The 18,952-nt window shown below is 46.8% G+C and overlaps 1 protein-coding gene across 1 annotated transcript in view; it reads left to right on the top strand.

The window, feature by feature from the left end:
- The window catches only part of LOC309584573 (CBP80/20-dependent translation initiation factor-like), a gene marked incomplete at its 3' end in the record, with an annotated part of 567,823 nt that extends 557,379 nt beyond the window's left edge, over window positions 1-10,444 (top strand). The window contains exons 12-13 of the mRNA XM_082300660.1: window positions 8,391-8,444; window positions 10,229-10,444. Of these exons, the coding sequence (XP_082156786.1) occupies window positions 8,391-8,444; window positions 10,229-10,444 (270 nt within the window). The remainder of the gene's footprint in view (window positions 1-8,390; window positions 8,445-10,228) is intronic.
- Window positions 10,445-18,952: the final 8,508 nt, after the last annotated feature.

Genomic DNA, 18,952 nt, shown 5'->3' with positions numbered 1-18,952 from the left:
CTCTCAGTGGTTCTCACCCTCTTGGGGCTGACCCCCGGCAGCCCTGGCTGGCTCTGGCTCTGCAGGCGACAAAACCACATAAGCCGCTTCGCTGCCGGACATTGCTCCGTTGTCCGGCAGAGGGGGTTGCGCGCCGCCGCTTTTGGCCGGGCATTAGGACTGCTCGTTTGTGCCGCTGCTTTCGGCCGGGCACTAAGACCGCTCGTTTCTCCTTCACCCGCCTGCGCCCCGCCCCCTGAGTCAGGTGGCTCTGCTTCCGCCTTCGCAGCCATTTATCCCTCAGACGTCGGTGGGTTAACTTCCTTCCTCGCCGAGTCCAGCAACTCCCGCAGCGAGCAGACAGGTGCTGCTGTGCCTTTAATCGGTCTTTTCGCGGCCAGCCCGAAGAACCGTGCAACCCTGGACTCCGCCCTGGTCTCTGGCCGCCGCTCCGTAAGACTCCCGTCTGTTCCCTTCCCGGAGCCACCACACCTGGAGCTGCCACTCTCTAAAGCCTCCATGGCGGCCGCAGCCACTGTCCTCTCTGCTTTCATTTCTGCAAGAGTGCCAGTTACTGCTTTCCAGGTTAAGTTGAGAGCTTTAGCTTCTTTAGCTTTTTTTCCTCTCTCAATCGTGGACAGCCACAATTCATTTCCAACTTCCCTCCACGCTTTGGTTGAGAACATAAGTGAAGTGTATTTCACACACCTATGTTCCCGGGCCCACGTAACAAGGGCATTGAGATCTCGGTCTTTCACGATCTCACATCTCATAGAGAGGATGCTAGCTAGGGGTTGAGTTTCCATTTCGTAATCCATAGCTGCTTTGCTGCAGGTACACGCTTAACCATGCGAAATCGCAGTCTCTGGCCACTCGGCTTTGAGGTTTAGCCCTCGGCTTTACTCGGCTTTGGGGCTTATCCTCCGGCCTTCTATTTAGCTTTGAGACCGGGCCCCCGGCTTTACTCAGCTTTGGGGCCACCCGCTCTGGCTCTCCTGGCGCTGCCGCACCGATACGATGAAATTCAGAGTCTTACCACGTTTAAGCGAACCTGCATGTAGCAAAACTCACTCGGGTCCCTGTTCGGGCGCCAGATTTAGCAGGGGGGTCCCAGGTGCAGGAGAGCCAGCCGGAGTTATGACACGAACACCGATACGATTTGAGCATCATGCTCCTGTTTTATTGTTTACCCTCACCAAGTTATACTTTGCAAAGTTCACACCCCTTTCCCATGAGAAAGCCTCTAAGCAGCGGGGGAGCTGACCAGTGTATACCTTTTCCCAAGGCTGTTCAAGGCTGCCGGCTAGCAGGTGCCTTGCAAGCCTATCTAAAGCCTGGGGCCCCGTCAGGGGTACTTCTGCAATAGCCCTGGGATGCCCAAGCTCTCCTGGGGTATCCTATGCCCCCACTCCACAAGGAATTCCTCTACATCAGCTCTTGGAGTGTACTCCTCCCTAGCTAGGGGACGTCAGGCTCTGACATTGGGGCCTGTGCCTCGCACTGGTGCCACATGGGAACTGTTCTTCCTCACCTCCTCCATCACCTCCTCCCTAATCTCCTCTTTGAGGCTCTTAACCACAGCAGAGACATGAGCCTGCATTGGGCCACTGACCATGCTCTCATAATTCCTGAGCTTGTTGGCTACGGAACCCAGTGTGTCTCTGTTGTCCTCGGCATTATTCTTTGCAATGAAGGTGATGTATTGGGATGGCCCTAGATTTGCCAGGTTCCACAACATCTGCCCTGTGCACCTGACCTTGTCAGAGTCATTACTGTGCTGTCCATCCCTTCCAAAGAGCCCCTGCATTACTGCCACTTCTCTCAGCTGTTGGATCCCTTCCTCAATGGTCTTCCAGCACATCCTATGATGGTACTCCTGCATTGTCTCTCTGTGAACAAACCTCTCTCTTACAGTCATTAAAAGCTGCTCCCAGAGAGAAAGGGGCCCTGGCTCCCTCACGAATATCTGATCCACACCCGGGTCCTGGGTCAAGGATCCCAGATACCTTGCCTCGCCACTATCCAGTTGCACACCTGGACCCATAAGGTCCCTGTCCGTTTCCCGCGCTTTCATGTGTCAGAGGAAAATAACTTTAAGGGATGGGACTATGCAATTATGTGAATTTATTGTTTAAAATAACAAACGCATCAGTCAAGGCGTGAGATTTTACAACACCTCCATGTAATGGCAACTAGTCACAAGATTTAGGGTTACATCATAATTTATAACTTTCTAATCCAATAGACACTTAAAAAGACACTTTGTTTTAGATTAATGACCTATCACCTGTGGCACTTCTCACTGCAATGCAGCTATATCTTGACCAATAACTTCTCATGTCACGTACACACAGATGTCTCTCTTATACCATCTACATTCTTAACTTAAACTATATAAAATCACACTATTATATTTTAAAACCCTTCACCAAAACACCCAGTGTACAATTTTACTTGTAATTATAGGAATACAAGTTTGTAATCCTTTTGCTTAAAGTCCACAAATCTCTGTCAATTAAGCCAGACCTAGTCTCTTCCAGGGTTGTAAATCAAAGCCTCCTTTAATTGCAGGAGTTTCTACTCCTCTGTCTCCCACAGGTCCCAAACCCAAAGTAACCAGGTCAAATAAGCCTCATGCCCCCATCGCACAATGTCTTTACACAGATTACGTAGACTGTTGGACGACAGGGACTCGGTGGTGATTTCAGGCTCCGGCTCCCCTGCTGGTTGTGAGGGACCTGGTACCTCATCATCATTAGCTGGGCACACTGATTCGGCCTTATACTTTCTCCTCTGCACAGGGGGACTGCTGCTGGCTGTGGCTGGTTTGTGGTTCAGCTGGAACCTGGATGGTTGTAATGTCTGTGGGTTCCACTGCTGCACCATCAGACTCTCCCTCTTTGAGGCAGGGTGAGGGTTTCCCACCAGCTGGGGAAGACTATTCCCTCAGCACCTGGAGTATCTCCTCCAATACCCTCATCCAATACAGGTGGTTCATTTCTGAGGTGGGCTCTTGGGCAGTGTGAGGCTGTTGGGCAGTATCCCCAGCCCCTGTGGCATGCTCCTGGGCATGCTCCCTAGTCTCTGGGGTAGATGTCAGGGTGGTTACCCAAGGCAATCTCACCTTATCTCTGAATGCTAAATAGAATGGGCCTATCAGCAACATCAGCCATTGTATGATATTGTTAGCATTTAGAGAAAATTTGAACCCTTCGAAAGCTGTTGGGGTAGGCCCAAAGAAATGGGTGAAGGATTGGGAGAAAACTTCTCCCAGTGTTACTTCCTCACAGTAGGTACCATTATTAATGAAACCCCAAAAACATACACTTAGTGTGTGATAGCCATGTATCTGTGTGCCCGCCTTCCAGAGGAGGTTAAAAATCCAGTAATTACTCACCTTCTTGACCCATAGTTCAAACTGGATAACAGCCACAGCAGCCTTTGTCATAGGACCCATGTTTAGATAAGGAGCTGCAAATAGGAAAAATATAGCCACAACCATGTGCCACCCGAACCAGGGTAGGCTAGACCACATGGCACCGCCTAATGAAATTTCTATATTCAGCACACAAAAATCAGTTACCCAGGAACTGTTATTCCTTTTTCACTCTTTCCTCTCGATGCCCTCAGGCCCCAAATTGGGCACCAAGATCTGTCCTGGTTTAAAGGACAGGTATCTGCCAAGGAAGGCGGGAACCTCCCTTGGAATGGAAAATGTGAGCCCCTTCCCTCTGAATTATTATAACTTTGAAATTACAGGGCTTTCAGGCAAAGATATGGCAAAAGGAATAACAGTTCTTTACTAGTATATATATATATACACATGTATATATAACAAGACAAACAAACAGCAACAACAGCAGCAACACAATTACCTCTTTTTTTTCCCTAGCTACTTTCCAGTCATTGTGGAGCTGGTAAAAAAATAGGCATTTATTTGTACAGGAAAGGAAACATGAAAAAATAAGAGTGGGAAAGAGAGATAAGGCTGAGAATATGAACTGGGATTTTAACTAAAGGATGTGACATTGGAGCATGTTTAGTTATGGTGAGCAATTTTTATATGGGCAACTTTAATCAGTCCAAACACTTTTCCAAAGTTTTCCTTCCCCTAATGAGTTTCAGATACTAATGAAGCCAGTTTTCCCAATTTTTCTCCTTTTTCTCAGTGTTTAATGCATGCACTCATCTTCCTGCTGCCCACAGGGATTAGCTCATGGCCAGCAGGGCTTGTTCATCCCAAGGTGATGGGATGGAAGTGGCTTTAGGTTCAAGTGTTGCCACCACTTGTAATTTTATCAGCTGCCTCATGATACAGTGTTTTTCATAACTCTCCATCTCACTTTGTTGGCTGATTGAGAATCTCAGTATTTTATCTACTAGAACCGTGTTTTTAGCAAAATACCTGAAACGGCATCTTTGTGGGTGTAACAAAGACATAAAGGTAAAAACAGTGGAAAATGGGTCTTTCTGATCCCTTTTTGAGGGTCCTTGCTCATGGTTTCAAGGTTCGTGGGGTGAGACATGCTGAGCTCCTACGCTTTGCTGTTGTCAGGTAGAGGCATTGGCCCTCACTGTATACCCTTGTGCTGGTTTGGAAGTAAACCAGTGTTATGAATGGATGATGTAGGTCTAAATCAGTCCCTGCCTTTTGCCCAGGCCTCTAGCAGCAGGCAGTCATGTTATTGAGGTGTCCAGCACCCCAAAAACCCACTTTCATTAGCAAGTTCTTTAATAATGGCTGATTTGGTCTATTACAAAATGAATTATTTATTAATAGACACAAAACTAACAGACATAAGACTTAAAACAGACTATTACTACACAGGGATAAGACAAAAGGGGATACTAGTATTATACACGCGGGGTTAAAAGTACCATTAAATTTACAGCTAGCTAAGAAATAGTATAACTTAGGATCCAACGTTTCGTACCACCAAATTGTTGAAGGGGTAGACATCGAATTCCTTTGCCTCAATTCCCAGAAAAGTAACCACGAAGTTGCGTCCAAGCTTTGGGGAGAAATCATCTCACACATACCCAAGGAGTGTGTAAGAGACTTCTGCCTTTATGGTAATTCATGTGGGCTTTTATAGACATAAGAACCATGTCTTTTGGTTGCCGATGTTTATTTTCTTTTCTCTCTTTCCACATCTGCTCTCATACCAAGATGTGTACTTGGGGCTGAGGATTAGACTCTCAGATGCCTGGAGTTGACCCCTTGTTGGGCTCTCTGACTCCTTGCTGGGCTATTAATCTGGCCTGAGTTATCTCTTCCAAATGCCCCAGCCATGAGAGAGGGGGGACATCCTGCCACAACCAGTGGGAGAAATGAACCCCACACAAATACCTTGCAAGAGATTTCAGGTCAGAGTTACAATTTAATAGAAAGATTACTATAAATGCAATGATACAGAAAAACTGGCTTAAACCCACAAAATCAAAGTACAACCTGGCACCCTGTTGGTCAGGGTGGTGGTCACAGTCCGATTAAACAGTGGTTGCAGTGCTGTTGAAGTGATGGTCACAGTCTTGCCAAAAGCAGTGGTCCTGTGGAAGTTCTGGTCCTCCTGTGGAAGTTCGGGTCCTCTGGATCTGTTCAGTGGTGGTAGTGTCCAGTCCCCAAACTGCCTAGATTATATACCCTCAAATCCAGGCAGGGATGCTCAGTACTTCCCCCAGGGCAGGGAATTTCACAATGGAATGATGTAATCCTGTGAGTCATAGGATATTTTGAGGAGTCTTTGATGGGTACTGCAGCTGCCTATTCTGCTGGTGCTGCTGAGCCATTATGGCCCATTAGCAGAGTTGGCCCCCTCAGGATGGGTGTAACTGTGTTGGTACTCCCCTGGAGGGAGTTATCACTGCTAGGTCATTTGTGAAGATAAAGAAACACTACCCCATCTGGCAGGATTTGCCTCACCCAGCTTGTAGCCTGAGGGATTGGGTGTGCACTAGGCAGCTACTGTGAACAACCCATCATTAACAGTTCATCAGAAATTATGTAGATGTCAGTAGAATACAGTTCAGTTACACCCATATTGGCACCCTTTTTCCTGAGTCTGAACCACTGGGCGAGCACCTTCCTTCGCCATCCCATGCCATGCCCAACATTTTTCAGTCTCTATTGAAAGTTGTTTGGGCTTACAAGCTCATGTTTGTAACACAAAGTTCATGGACAGCAGAGTAGGATTGGAATCAGTACACTTAAGACACAATAGTTTTGTTGGCACCCATTGCACTTGCACCACTATGTAATCAGTCTAGAAGGAGCTGTGTTAATTACAGTGTATTGGATGTAATGCTTTACCATCAGGTAATTTCATGGCTGTTATAAGTGACCCCACAGGGATGGAAAGGTTCAGTGGTGGGTGGCTGCCTCTTGGGCAGAGCACTTCCCTTCCAAACAACGAATGTTGTTGTCTGATCATTGCATTGTCACTGTGTGTCATGGTTTGACACTGGCCCAACGCCAGGTACCCACAAAAGCTGCTCATTCACCCTCCCCTGCCACAGCTGGGCAGAGGAGAGGAAAAAAATTACCGAAGGGTTCATGAGTTAAGGACCTGGAGAAAAACACTTCAAGGGCAAAACAGGCTTAAAGTTGTGAAGTGAATTTATTACTAACAGAATCAGAGGAGGATAATGAGAAGTAAAATAAGCCCTTAAAACCCCAGCCCCTCCCTCCTTCCCACCAACAGCGCAGTGAGACAGGGCATGGGGGTTTGGTCAGTTTGTCACATGAGATTTTCTTCCGCTGCTCCCGAAGAGGAGTCCTTCCCATGTGAAACCGTGGGGTCCCTTCCCACGGGAGACAGTTCTCCGTGAACTTCTCCAGCATGGGTCCAATCTCATGAGCAGCAGTCCTGCCAAACCTGCTGCAACGTGAATTCCCCCCATGGGGAAAGAGTCCTCCCAAAACTGCTGCGACATGGGTCACTCTCCCACAGGGTGCAGTCCTCCAAGGACAGGCTGCTCCAGCCTGGAAGCAAGGGCCCTCTCTCTCCACCGGGACCCCCACTGGATTACAGCCTCCTCCAGACATCCACCTGCTCCAACGTGGGCACCTCCTCCATGGGCTGTGGGTGGATCTCTGCATCCCCTGTGGATCCCCATGGACTGCAGGGGGACAACCTGCTTCACCATGGTCATCACCACGGCCTGCAGAGGAATCTCAGCTCTGGCACCTGGAGAACCTCCTCCCCCTTCTTCTCCACTGACCTCGGTGTCTCCATGTTATTTCCCTCACATGTTCTCACCTCCTCCTCTTTGGCTAGAAGAAAAAACTGTGTGCCAATATTGGAACCCTGGGTTCTGAGAATTTCAGCCTGTCAGTGCTGAGAAGCAGTGATCCTCAGAAGTACACTGTATTCAATCCAAAACCCTGGGAAAAGCTTCCTAAATTGTCTGATAACACTGAGGTTGTTGCTGTGTAATTAAAAGTTATGTCACTGGGTGAAATATGCAGAAATGTAGAAAATTAGGTTTAGGAGATATAGGTAATAATAGGTTACAATATGGAGGATTTGGGGTGTGGATTTATGTCTTCTTCCTTCTCCTTCTTCTTCACAAATCTGAATGATCTGTCATTGGGTCAAAAGTTCTACACTGCAGAACATGAAAAGTTAGTAATTGGGTTGGAAGTGAAAACATATCTCATAATTGGTTAGTTTAGACTTTAAAAAGCTTTGAAAATTAAAACTCACAGCCATTTTTTACCCTGCCAACTAGAAGGCACACACTGTGCAGCTGCATTACAGATAAGAAAATAATAAACATCAGTAAAGATGCGCCTCCTGCATTGTAATCCAAACTCTGAGTAAAAGAACTCGAGATACACAAAAACAGAAGAAAAGTAATATGCCCTTTGTTTTGATTTTCTTCTTAAATATGTTACCTCAGAGGCGTTACCAACCTCTCTAATTGGCCCAGGCTTGGCCAGTGTCATGTCCATCTTCAGAGCCATCAGGGATTGGGTCTGCTGGACATGGTGGAAGCTTCTAGCAGCTTCTCACAGAAGCCACCTCTGTGGTCCCCCTGCTACCAAAAACCAGGCCATGCAAAGCCAATACACTGTGTATGTGAAACTAGTGTGTTTTCTCATTGCCTGTTGGGGAATAAAAGAAACAATGTAACCTAAATAATTTGATTTTGAAAGTTGTTAATCTAAAGTCTACATTGTGCCCCGCTTGCTTGCTCTCAGCAGTGGGTAGGCTGGTGATACCCTTTACCCTGCATTTTGTCACTGTTTATCTTAACTTTTTGTGTTATCTCTTTCCTCCCTCCTTTCTGATTTTATGTCCTTTCCTTCTGGAACTGGCAAAAGTCAATCTGGATGAAGAGATGAAAGGAAGGTTGTAAGGGAGGAGGAGGTCATGCATTTCTCACCACCTCTCTCTTCTCTTTTGCAGTTGTTGCAATCTCAGGATGTGAAGGAAGATGCTGTGCTTTGCTGCTCCATGGAGGTAGGGAAACACCCGCACCACCTGCCCCAGTCTTCATTGCTTTGCCGCTTCTGTCCTTGGCCACACGTCAAGCAGCTATTACATGTTTCCAAACCCAAACAACTGTGTTGCCCCTTTGTATTATGGAATCACCAAATGGCTTGGGTTGGAAGGGACCTTTAAAGAGCATCTAATCCAACCCCCTACCATGGGCAGGGACATCTGCAACTAGATCAGGTTGCTCAGAGTCCTGTCCAACCTGACCTTGAAACCTGACCCTGTTTCAAGGAATGGGGCATCCACAGCTTCTCTGGGCAACCTGTGCCAGTGCCTCACCACCTTCACAGTCGAATTTTTTCCCAATATCTAATCTAAACCTGTCCTCTGTCAGCTTGAAGCCATTGCCCCTTGTCCTATCCTTCCATGCCCTTGTCCAAAGTCTCTCTCCAGCTCTCCTGTAGCCCCTTTAGGTACTGGAATGTGCTCTAAGGTCTCCCTGGAGCCTTCTTTTCTCCAGGCTGAAAAACCCCAACTCTCTCAGCCTGTCCTCTTAGGAGAGGTGCTCCAGCCCTCTGACCATTTTTGCAGCTTCCTCTGGGCCTTCTTCAATGGGTCCATGTCTTTCCGGTCCTGAGGACCTCAGAGCTGGACGCAGTACTCCAGTTGGGGGTCTCATGAGAGCAGAGTAGATAAAAGACACTACTGTGAGATAAGAGATGGCCCTTGAGACTCTATCACTGGGCTTTTGATTCATGTACATAGATGCAAAAGGTTTGGTAGCTGGGGTACCATCACAAAATTATATCATCCTGGTTCCTTCAAATCTCACCCTGCACTTATTTTTTAAGCACAAAAACACCTGTACTGGAGCTAAAACTGCCCCATGGCTCACATGGACAGGTTTGTTTGGCTCAGCAGCAGATTTGCAGGGAAATGCTGGTACAAATATAGAAGAGTTTCATTAGTATCTTTTTTGGGAATTGATTTGCCTGTAAGGATGGATGCTTTCCTTGCAGAGAGAGGTTGAAATTATAGCCCAAATGGTTGAAATTCAGCAAAATGGCAGGCAACTGAGGACAAGGGTATGAATTTTTAAGGTGAGGACTTTGAGGAGCTCTGCATTCAAGACCCACTAATCTTCCGTGATGGACTCACTGCTGTCAAGTTCCAGCTTGGACCTTCTCCTCTGTGGAACTACCTAAGGCTTATGCTGCTCCATGGAGGCTCTCCAAGGAGTAATTGTTTAAAAAAAAATCCCTTGGCTGTCCTCTGTGAAGCAGCATGATGTATAAATGCAGATCATCAGAGTGGGATTTGTTATGCATACAGGAGGGTTCTGCTTATTATGATTAATGACTGGGAGTTACTGTGAGCTGTGAATCAGCAAGTAAATGAAGGGCCAGGTAGAAGGCAAGAATAAGACATCACAGCCTGCACTTTGTTTTGACAATAGCATGATTTTTAGGTGCGATTATTTTTTTTCAAAAGCAATCCTCCTTTTATGCCAGCAGTAGCTGGACCATTTGCTCCTCTAGCAGCCCAGCGCAGATGCTTTTGAAAACCTTGCCCTTCATGCTCTTGGAGCCTGCTGCCGGGTCATTTTGGTTTTCAAAAGTCACGATGCCTTTAACCTTGCCTGTTGGCTCTGCCACACCAAGCAGGGAAGAATTGGAGGGATGGAGCACGTTTGTAAAAGCCAGTGGGATGTCTGAATATTATAGAATGATAGAAACATAGAATGTCTCAACTTGGAAGGGACACACAAGCATCAATAAGCCATGGTTGACCCCTTCTTCTCCTGACAGCTGCAGAGCACCGGCCGGCTGCTGGAGGAGCAGCTGCCTGAGATGATGACAGAGCTGTTGGCAATAGCACGTGACAAGATGCTTTGTCCCTCTGAGTCCATGCTGACACGGTCCCTGCTGCTGGAGGTCATTGAGCTGCACGCCAACAACTGGAACCCCCTGATGCCCACCATCACTCAGTACTACAACAAGACCATCCAAAAACTGACGGCTTGAGGGGCAGGACAAGGTGGGGTGGGAAGGAACAGGAAGAAGACATGCACCTTGATAGGATCTGGAAAAAGCTTTTCTGATTTAAATTCCCCAGAAGACCAAACCCCAGCATGCTTGAGAATACATTTGTGGGGTGGGGATAGAGAAGCATGTTTCTTTTTCAGCTGCGTCGGGTTTCTTTTTCTGATCTCATTGCTTAATCAGCAGCAACGCATCCCACCAGGTTATTGTTTGGCTTTTGAAAGAAGACAGAGAATTTGGAAAAGAAAAAAACCCAAACAACTAATCCAAGTGGGGGCTAGTATTGTTTTCATGCTGTCCTCCTGCCTTGCCCTGGCCAACTGGCAGGAGACAGCAGGCAACAGATGGGAGGACAAAGCTAGACACACACTACACCAGACACTCATAAGTGATGGCTTTTGTCAAAGGGGCCTTGCGCTAGGTTCCCCTCCTCTTGTCTTCAACTTTCTGTGTGCCCCCCACCTACTTGTCACCCCTTTGAAAGTGGATTGGAGAGTGGGATGACTTTCTTATTTGCACTGGGTTTTCTTTTTCTTTATTATTTGTAATTCCTTCTTATTTTATTGTATTGTTGAATCAACAATGGCAAACAGCTCGGAGATGAGGAAAGCAATGCCTTCCCAAAAGCTTGCTAATGGTTTATGTGAAGATGCTGAAGCAGAAGGACTATTTTAAAGGAGACCAAAAGCCACTGCAGAAGTAACGCAGCCATCATCATGTTGCTAGTAACCTTCTCGATGGATTGAGAATCACGTCCTCTGAGCTGGGAGCTCTAAGAAACAGGGAATTCTGTGGCTCTTGCTTTTCAAGTCACCATTATCCCTCAACCACTACAACCCTTTTTTTTAATGTAATAAATTTTTTTTCCATTGAAGGAGTGCTTTATTGTAGTTACTGTCATGGTTATAATTATACATTTAAATCCAGGACTGTTATAGTTGGGCCTAATAACTTACAGGGCAAGGGAGAAATGAAGGTTTAATGTTCTTCTTTGGAGACTGGTAAACAGAAGACAAGCAATGCATGGAAAAAAGAAGAGGGGAAAAATAGAAAAAGCCAAAAATAGAGATTTTGAGCCTGGCTTCTAACTAGCTGAATTTGCTGTCCGGTGTTTCTAGGTGGGCAATGTACAAGAGCAACTCTGTCCCATGGTTGGTGTAAGTGGCACCACATAATTGAAGGATGGGTGACATTCAGAGGGGGAGAGTTTGCCCAAGGGTCCCCAGGTTGCTCCAGGATACCCAGGTTGCTCTGTGCTAGGGCATCCCAAGGAAGAGAGCAGCTGCTGGGAAGTGAAAACAAGATGCCTCATGGATGAAGAAATGCCCAGAGGGCAAGGAGGCTGGTACGAAGAAATGCCATGCTGTTGCAACCCTCCCCGAATGATGAAGACAACTCGGTGCTCTCCTTATTTGTTGTTTAGTGACACTACTTATTAAAACACAGAATCACAGAATTAACTAGGTTGGAAAAGACCTTTGAGATCACTGAGTCTAACCTATGACCTAACACCACCTTGTCAACTAGACCATGGCACTAAGTGCCACATCCAGTCTTTTCTTAAACACCTCCAGGGACAGTGACTACCACCTCCCTGGGCAGCCCATTCCAATGCCCAATCACCCTTTCTGTGAAGAACTTCTTCCTAATGTCCAACCTAAACCTCCCCTGGTGCAGCTTAGGTCGTGATGCTGTGGTTCAATATTATTTGAATTTTCATCTGGTTGTCTGCTGATGCAGTTTTTATTCTGCACATGGAGCATCAGTAGCAACCAACAGGAGCTTCAGCTTTTCTGTCTACACAGAAAGCAGAAAAATGATTGCTGGGTCCACTGGACTTGTCTGGAAAATTTATTTTCTGCTTTGTGGATTCAAGCCCAGGAACTTAGCATGATGATGGCACCTTGCGTTGGGTCAGCTTCATTAGTAGCAATGGTGTTTGAGCGAATTAATGAGCAGCTGAACTTGATTAAGGTGGTTGTAGTGGATTGATTCTGGCTGGATGCCAGGCACCCACCAAGTCACTCTCTCACTCCCCTCCATAGCTGGGCAGGGAAGACAAAATATAACGAAGGGTTCATGAGTTGAGATAAGGACAGGGAGAGATCACTCATCAAATACAGGCTCAAATTAAAGATATGAATTGAATTTATTCCTAGCAAAATCAGAGCAGGATAATGAGAAGTAAAAGAAACCCTTAAAAACACCTTCCCTCCACCCCTCCTTCCTTCCCAGCTCTACCTCCTACCCCAGTGGTGCAAGGAGACAGGGAATGCAGGTTATGGTCAGTTCATCACCCATTGTTTCTGCTCAAGGAAAGGAATTGTTCCCCTGCTCCAGCATGGGATCCCTCCCACGGGACACAGTTCTCTGTGAACTTCTCCAACGTGAGTCCATCTCACAAGCAACAGTCCTCCCCAAAGTGCTGCCATGTGGGTCACTCTTCCACGGGCTGCAGTCCCTCAAGGACAGAATGCTCCAGTGTGGGCCCCCTGTCCACAGATCTCCCACAGGCTCACAGCCTCCTCTCAGGCATCCACCTGCTCTGACATGGTCACCTCCCCCACGGCCTGCAGGTAGATCTCTGCATCCCCCATGGATCCCCATGGACTGCAGGGAGACAACCTGCTTTACCACTGTCATCACCACAGGCTGCAGAGGAATCTTGGCTCTGGCGCCTGGAGCAGCTCCTCCCCCTCCTTCTCCATTGACTTTGGTGTCTGCAGAGCTGTTCCTCTCACATGTTCTCACCCTGCTCTTGTCTGGTTGCAATTACAACTGTGCAATAACTTTTTTTTCTTCATTTTTTTCCTTCTTCCTCTTAAATAAGTTATCACAGAGGCATTACCACCATTTCCAATAGGTGCAGCCTTGACCAGCGGCACATCTGTATTTGGAGCAGCCAGGGATTGGCTCTGCTGGACACTGAGGAAGCTTCTAGCAGGTTCTCACAAAAGCTACCCGGTAGCCCCCCCCCGTCGTGGTTTGACACTGGCCAAATGCCAGGTACCCATGAAAGTCACTCACCCTCTCCTGCCACAGCTGGGCAGAGGAGAGAAAAATTTAATGAAAGCTTCATGAGTTAAGGACCAGGAGAAAACACTCCAAGGACAAAACAGTCTCAACTTAGACGTACAAAGTGAATTTATTACTAACAAAGTCAGAGCAGGATAATGAGGATAATGAGATGTAAAATAAGCCCTTAAAAACACCTTTTCTTCTGCCAACTCCTCCCTCCTTCCCACCGACAGTGCAGGGAGACAGGGGCATGGGGGTTTTGGTCAGTTCGTCACCCGAGGCTTTCTTCCACTGCTCAGGGAGAAGAGTCCTTCCCCTGTGAGACTGTGGGTTCCCTTCCCACGGGAGACAGTTCTCTGTGAACTTCTCCAGTGTGGCTCCAATCTCACAAGCAGCAGTCCTCTCAAAACTGCTGCAACGTGAGTCGCTCCCACGAGCAAACAGTCCTCCCAAAACTGCTGTGGCATGGGTCACTCTTCCACGGGCTGCAGTCCTCCAAGGACAGGCTGCTCCACCTTGGAAGCAGGGGCCCCCTCTCTCTACCAGGACTCCCACTGGATCAGGCTCACAGCCTCCTCTCAGGCATCCACCCGCTCTGGCATGGGCACTTCCCCCACGGGCTGTGAGTGGATCTCTGCATCCCCCATGGACCTCCATTGGCTACAGGGGGATAACCTGCTTCACCATGGTCTTCACCATGGCCTGCAGAGGAATCTCGGCTCTGGCGCCTGGAGCACCACCTCCCCCTCCTTCTCCACTGACTTTGGTGTCTCCATGTTGTTTCCCTCACATGTTCTCACCTCCTCCTCTTCTCTGGCTAGAAAACAACTGTCCCCACTTTGTTTTGATTTTCTTCTTAAATATGTTTTCACAGAGGTGCTTCCACCATCTCTACTTGGCCCAGCTTTGGCCAGCAGCATGTCCATCTTCAGAGCCATCAGGGATTGGCTCTGCTGGACATGGTGGAAGCTTCCAGCAGCTTCTCAAAGAAGCCACCTCTGTGGCCCCCCTGCTACCAAAAACCAGGCTGTGCAAAACCAACACACCTTCCCACTACCAAAGCTTGGCCATGCAAACCCAGTACAGTGGTAAAGCCCATCAGCAATATAAGGCTCAGGGTTGTGCCCATTGCTCTTGGTTTTTCCCACTCCCTGATTTCTCAGGAAGCAGAGGAAAAGGGGACTTAACACCCATTGCAGAGCACTCAGGCACGGCATCCATCTTCTGCGAGAAGACCTGGAAACCAATTTTGTCTTCATTTTTTTTCTTTAAAGAACAGAGAAGTCCTATAATCCATTACCTCCCTGGACAGCCTGTTCCAGCCCTCTGCCTCCCTCAATGTAAAGAAGTTCTTCGTCATGCTGAGGTGCAACTTCTTGTGTTTTAGTTTATGGCCCTTGCTCCTCATCCTGTTTCTGAGTGCCACTGAAAAGAGTCTGACACCATCCTCTGGGAACCCACGTTTGAGATATTTATATGCGTTGATGGCATCCCCTCTCAGTCTTCTCTAGACTAAATAATAATGATTGTGGGGGGACAATAAAAAGAGTTTTTTCAAATATATTAATGGCAATAGGCAGTGTAAAAATAACATCAGCCCTTTCCAGGATGAGGATGGTCACCTCACAAACAGGGACATGGACAAGGCAGAGGTGTTTAATGCATTCTTTGCCTCTGTCTTCAACATGGACGACAGACTAAGGGGGTTTCAGTGCCCTGAGCTGGAGGTCCATGACTGTGAGAATGATCAACTCCCAGTCAAACTTAAACTTGTGCAGGATCTACTGCTCCAGCTTGATCCCTACAAATCTATGGGCCTGATGGGATTCAGCCAAGAATCCTCAAAGAGATGGCTGATGTCATTGCAAAACATCTCTTGATGATTTTTGAGCAGTCTTGGGAATCTGGAGAGGTCAGAGCTGACTTGAAGCTGGTGAACATTGTCCCGATTTTCAAGAAGGGCAAGAAGGATCCTGGAAATTACAGGCCTGTCAGTCTCAAATCAGTTCCCAGTAAAATCATGGAAAAGATTATTCAGGGAGGTGTTGAGAAACATCTGGAGGACAACGCAGTCACAGCCAGGATGGCTTCATGAGGGGAAAGTCCTGCTTGTTGAACCTGATTTCCTTCTGCCACAGGGTAACCTACCTAGTTGATCTAGGAAAGCCAGAGGATGCAATCTTTTTGGATTTCAGCAAAGCTTTTGATACCGTCTCTCACAGGACCCTTCTGGACAAAACGTCCAGCACACAGTTGCATAACCATGTTACGCAATGGCTGAGCAACTGGATCACAGGTCAGGCACAAAGAGTTATAGTGAATGGGGTGACATCAGGCTGGTCAACAGTCACAAGTGAGGTTCCGCAGGGCTCCATCTTCAGCCCAGTTCTCTTCAACATCTTCATTAATGACTTGGACACAGGACTCGAAGGAATCCTGAGTAAGTTTGACAGACACATTAAATTGGGAAGAGGTGTTGACTCCCTCGAGAGCAGAGAGACCCTGCAGAGAGACCTGGACAAATTAAAGAGATGAGCAATCACCAACCGTATGAAGTTCAACAAAGGCAAGTGCTGAATTCTGCACCTGGGGTGGGGCAACCCTGGATGTACTGATAGACTGAGGAACAAGAAGCTGGAAAGCAGTGCTGCTGAAAAGGATATGGGGAAGGATATGGGGGTCCTGGCTGATGGAAAGTTGAATATGAGTCAACAGTGTGCCCTGGCAGCCAGGAGGGCCAACAGTGTCTTGGGGTGCATCAGGCAAAGCATTGCCAGCCAGTCAAAGGAGGTGATTGACCCGCTTTGCTCTTCCTTGGCGTGGCCTCACCTTGAGCTCTGTGTGCAGTTTTGGGCACCACAATATAAGAAAGGCATTAAGCTATTAGACAGTGTCCAAAGGAAGGCCACAAGGATCGTGAAAGGTCTGGAGGGGAAGCCTTATGAGGAGTGGCTGAGGTCACTTGGTTTGTTCAGCCTGGAGGAGACTGAGGGGACACCTCATTGTGGTCTTCAACATCCTCACGAGGGGAAGCGGAGGGGCAGGTACTGATCTCTTCACTCTCATTGACAGGACTCAAGAAAACATCATGAAGCCTAGTCAGGGGAGATTTAGGTTGGATATCAGGAAAAGGTTTTTCAACCAGAGGGTAGTTAAGCACTGGAACAGGCTCCCAATGGAAGTGGTCACAGCTCCAAGCCTGTCTGTGTTCAATAAGTGTTTGGACAATGTTCTCAGGCACATGGTGTGATTCTTGGGGTGTCCTGTGCAGGGCCAGGAGTCGGACTGGATGATCCTGATGGGTCCCTTCCAACTCAGCATAATCTATGATTCTAAACAGGCCCATCTCCTGCAGTCTCTCCTCATAAGAGAAATACTCCAGACCCCTAATCATCTTTGTGGCCTCCACTTGACCCTCTCCAGTAGTTCCTTGTCTTTCTTGTATTGAGGTGCACAGAACTGGACACAGTATTCCAGATGTGGCCTCACTAGGTCCGAGTAGAGGGGTAGGATCACCTCCCTCGACCTGCTGGCCACACTCTTCCCAGTCCACCACAGGATACCATTGGGCCTCTTGGCCACAAGAGCACATTGCCCGCTCATGCTCAACTTGTAATCCACCAAGACTCCCAGGTAATTCTTCATCAGGAGGCATTCAGAGGTGAAGTATAAGCCACAGGGCAGTATTTCTGCTTAAGAATTTCCCTACCCTGGCAAGCCATGGGGATTTATTCAATTTTCCCATTGGGGGCAATCCTGCAACCCCCACCAACCAGGCTTGGTCCATGATTTTTCCCCCCAACACTGGAATTTTTCCCACCAAAGAACTTTTATGTGAAATCTTATGGTTTTTAATGTCTTGCCATTTATATCCATTATTAACATATGTTCATCCACCCATTAACTGCTTTGGTACATAAGTCACCCCAGTGATGTCTGAGAATCAAAATGTGGACCAAAATTTTTTTTTAATCCCAAAATTACATGCTGCCAGTGGTATTTTTCTGAAATCTATCAGCAGGAAGCCAGCAGGCATGTATCATTAACCATGGTACCATTTTGGGAAAAGAGACACTGTGAGGCCATTTGATGGGCAGCTGGGGATCAACACTGGGAATTTTTTGGGGTCCCTGGTGACAGCAGCTAGGAATGTCATTGAGCGTCTTCTTTTTTTCAGCTTTCTTTAGAAACAGTTGCCAAAGAGTGTAATTCTCCAATGTGTATTTTTGAAGGTGTGAAGCCACAAACTACATCTCCCCAAATTAGCCAGATCTGATCTTTACTGCTCAATAAAAGTATCCACATGGGGTTTTAATATGTTATGGGACCAAACCTTGGGCTGGTGTGAAGACAAGTGGCTGAAGCATCTGCAGAGGATCAATGCTCTGCACCACCACCATGACAGTCCCCCTTGGATGCAGAGGAGGTTTGTCAACTCCCTGCCAAACACCTCAGCATCTAATTCACCTCATTTCTGGTGAAATTCTTTCCAAAATGAAGATTTATGCTACCCAGAAAGTGACTTGCTTGGTTTCCCCATGAGGGATTTCACCCTTGTTTGGAGAAGTTTCATGTATACGGAGGTGAAATGAAAATGGGGGGGAAAAAGGAAAAGTAAGTGATTTGCTTCATTCCCCTCTTCCCCCCCAAGGAGATTAATTAGTATCTATTCTTGGCATGATTGATGGCTTTGAAAGAAAACTTGTCAGATTAACTTATTATTTATTTTCATGCTTATTTTTATAACATCCCTCACTTGGAAGTCTCTCAAAATCTTAAATACTTTTTAAAAAAATTATTTGCCCAATGGGTATTTTATGGCTTTACACCAATTTTGCTCTTTTTGGTGTTAGCTATTAGACAGACCCAGTTATACTTACAGTATTTTTTCAGGAGAAACCATTCTAAAGGTTGCAAACTTCACTGTCAATAGCCAAGGGAGTTGCAGTGTCCTGCAGAACATGGAGTTAAGGGTAACATTTTTTTTTCTTTTAATTTATTTATTTGCATTTGAAAAAGCAGCATTTTTAATTTAATCATATTTGTTAAACTAAGTGCTTTAAATTTTTTTTTAAAAAAAGGAAAAAGATGTTGTGGAGAATAAAGACTAGATATTCATACTAGAGAAAACAGGAACTCATGTTCAGCATTTCAGAGACTGTTAAAACAAGGGAGATAATAACTCTTTGTGACAATTCAGTCTTTGTTTATAGAACATCCAGATGCACTGTATGCTATAAAATGCATAATCTGAGTAATAAATGTTTAAAGCTTGACACTTCCCCATGTCTTTGTGGGTACGCTCTATCACTTCTGCTGGTCTGGAAGAGACCTTCCTTTTGTTTAGGATGGAGGAAAAACAAAATTGGGGGGGGGGGGGGGGGGGGCGTAATATCCCTAATGGTGTCTGCTTGGAAATGCTGTGTGGGGATGGCTCAGCCTGTGCTCCTGGCACTGGGTCACATCCTGTTG

Source organism: Coloeus monedula (genome assembly GCF_965178545.1).
Source record: "Coloeus monedula genome assembly, chromosome: W".
Taxonomy (NCBI): domain Eukaryota; kingdom Metazoa; phylum Chordata; class Aves; order Passeriformes; family Corvidae; genus Coloeus; species Coloeus monedula.
This window is presented reverse-complemented; position numbering and strand designations above follow the sequence as displayed.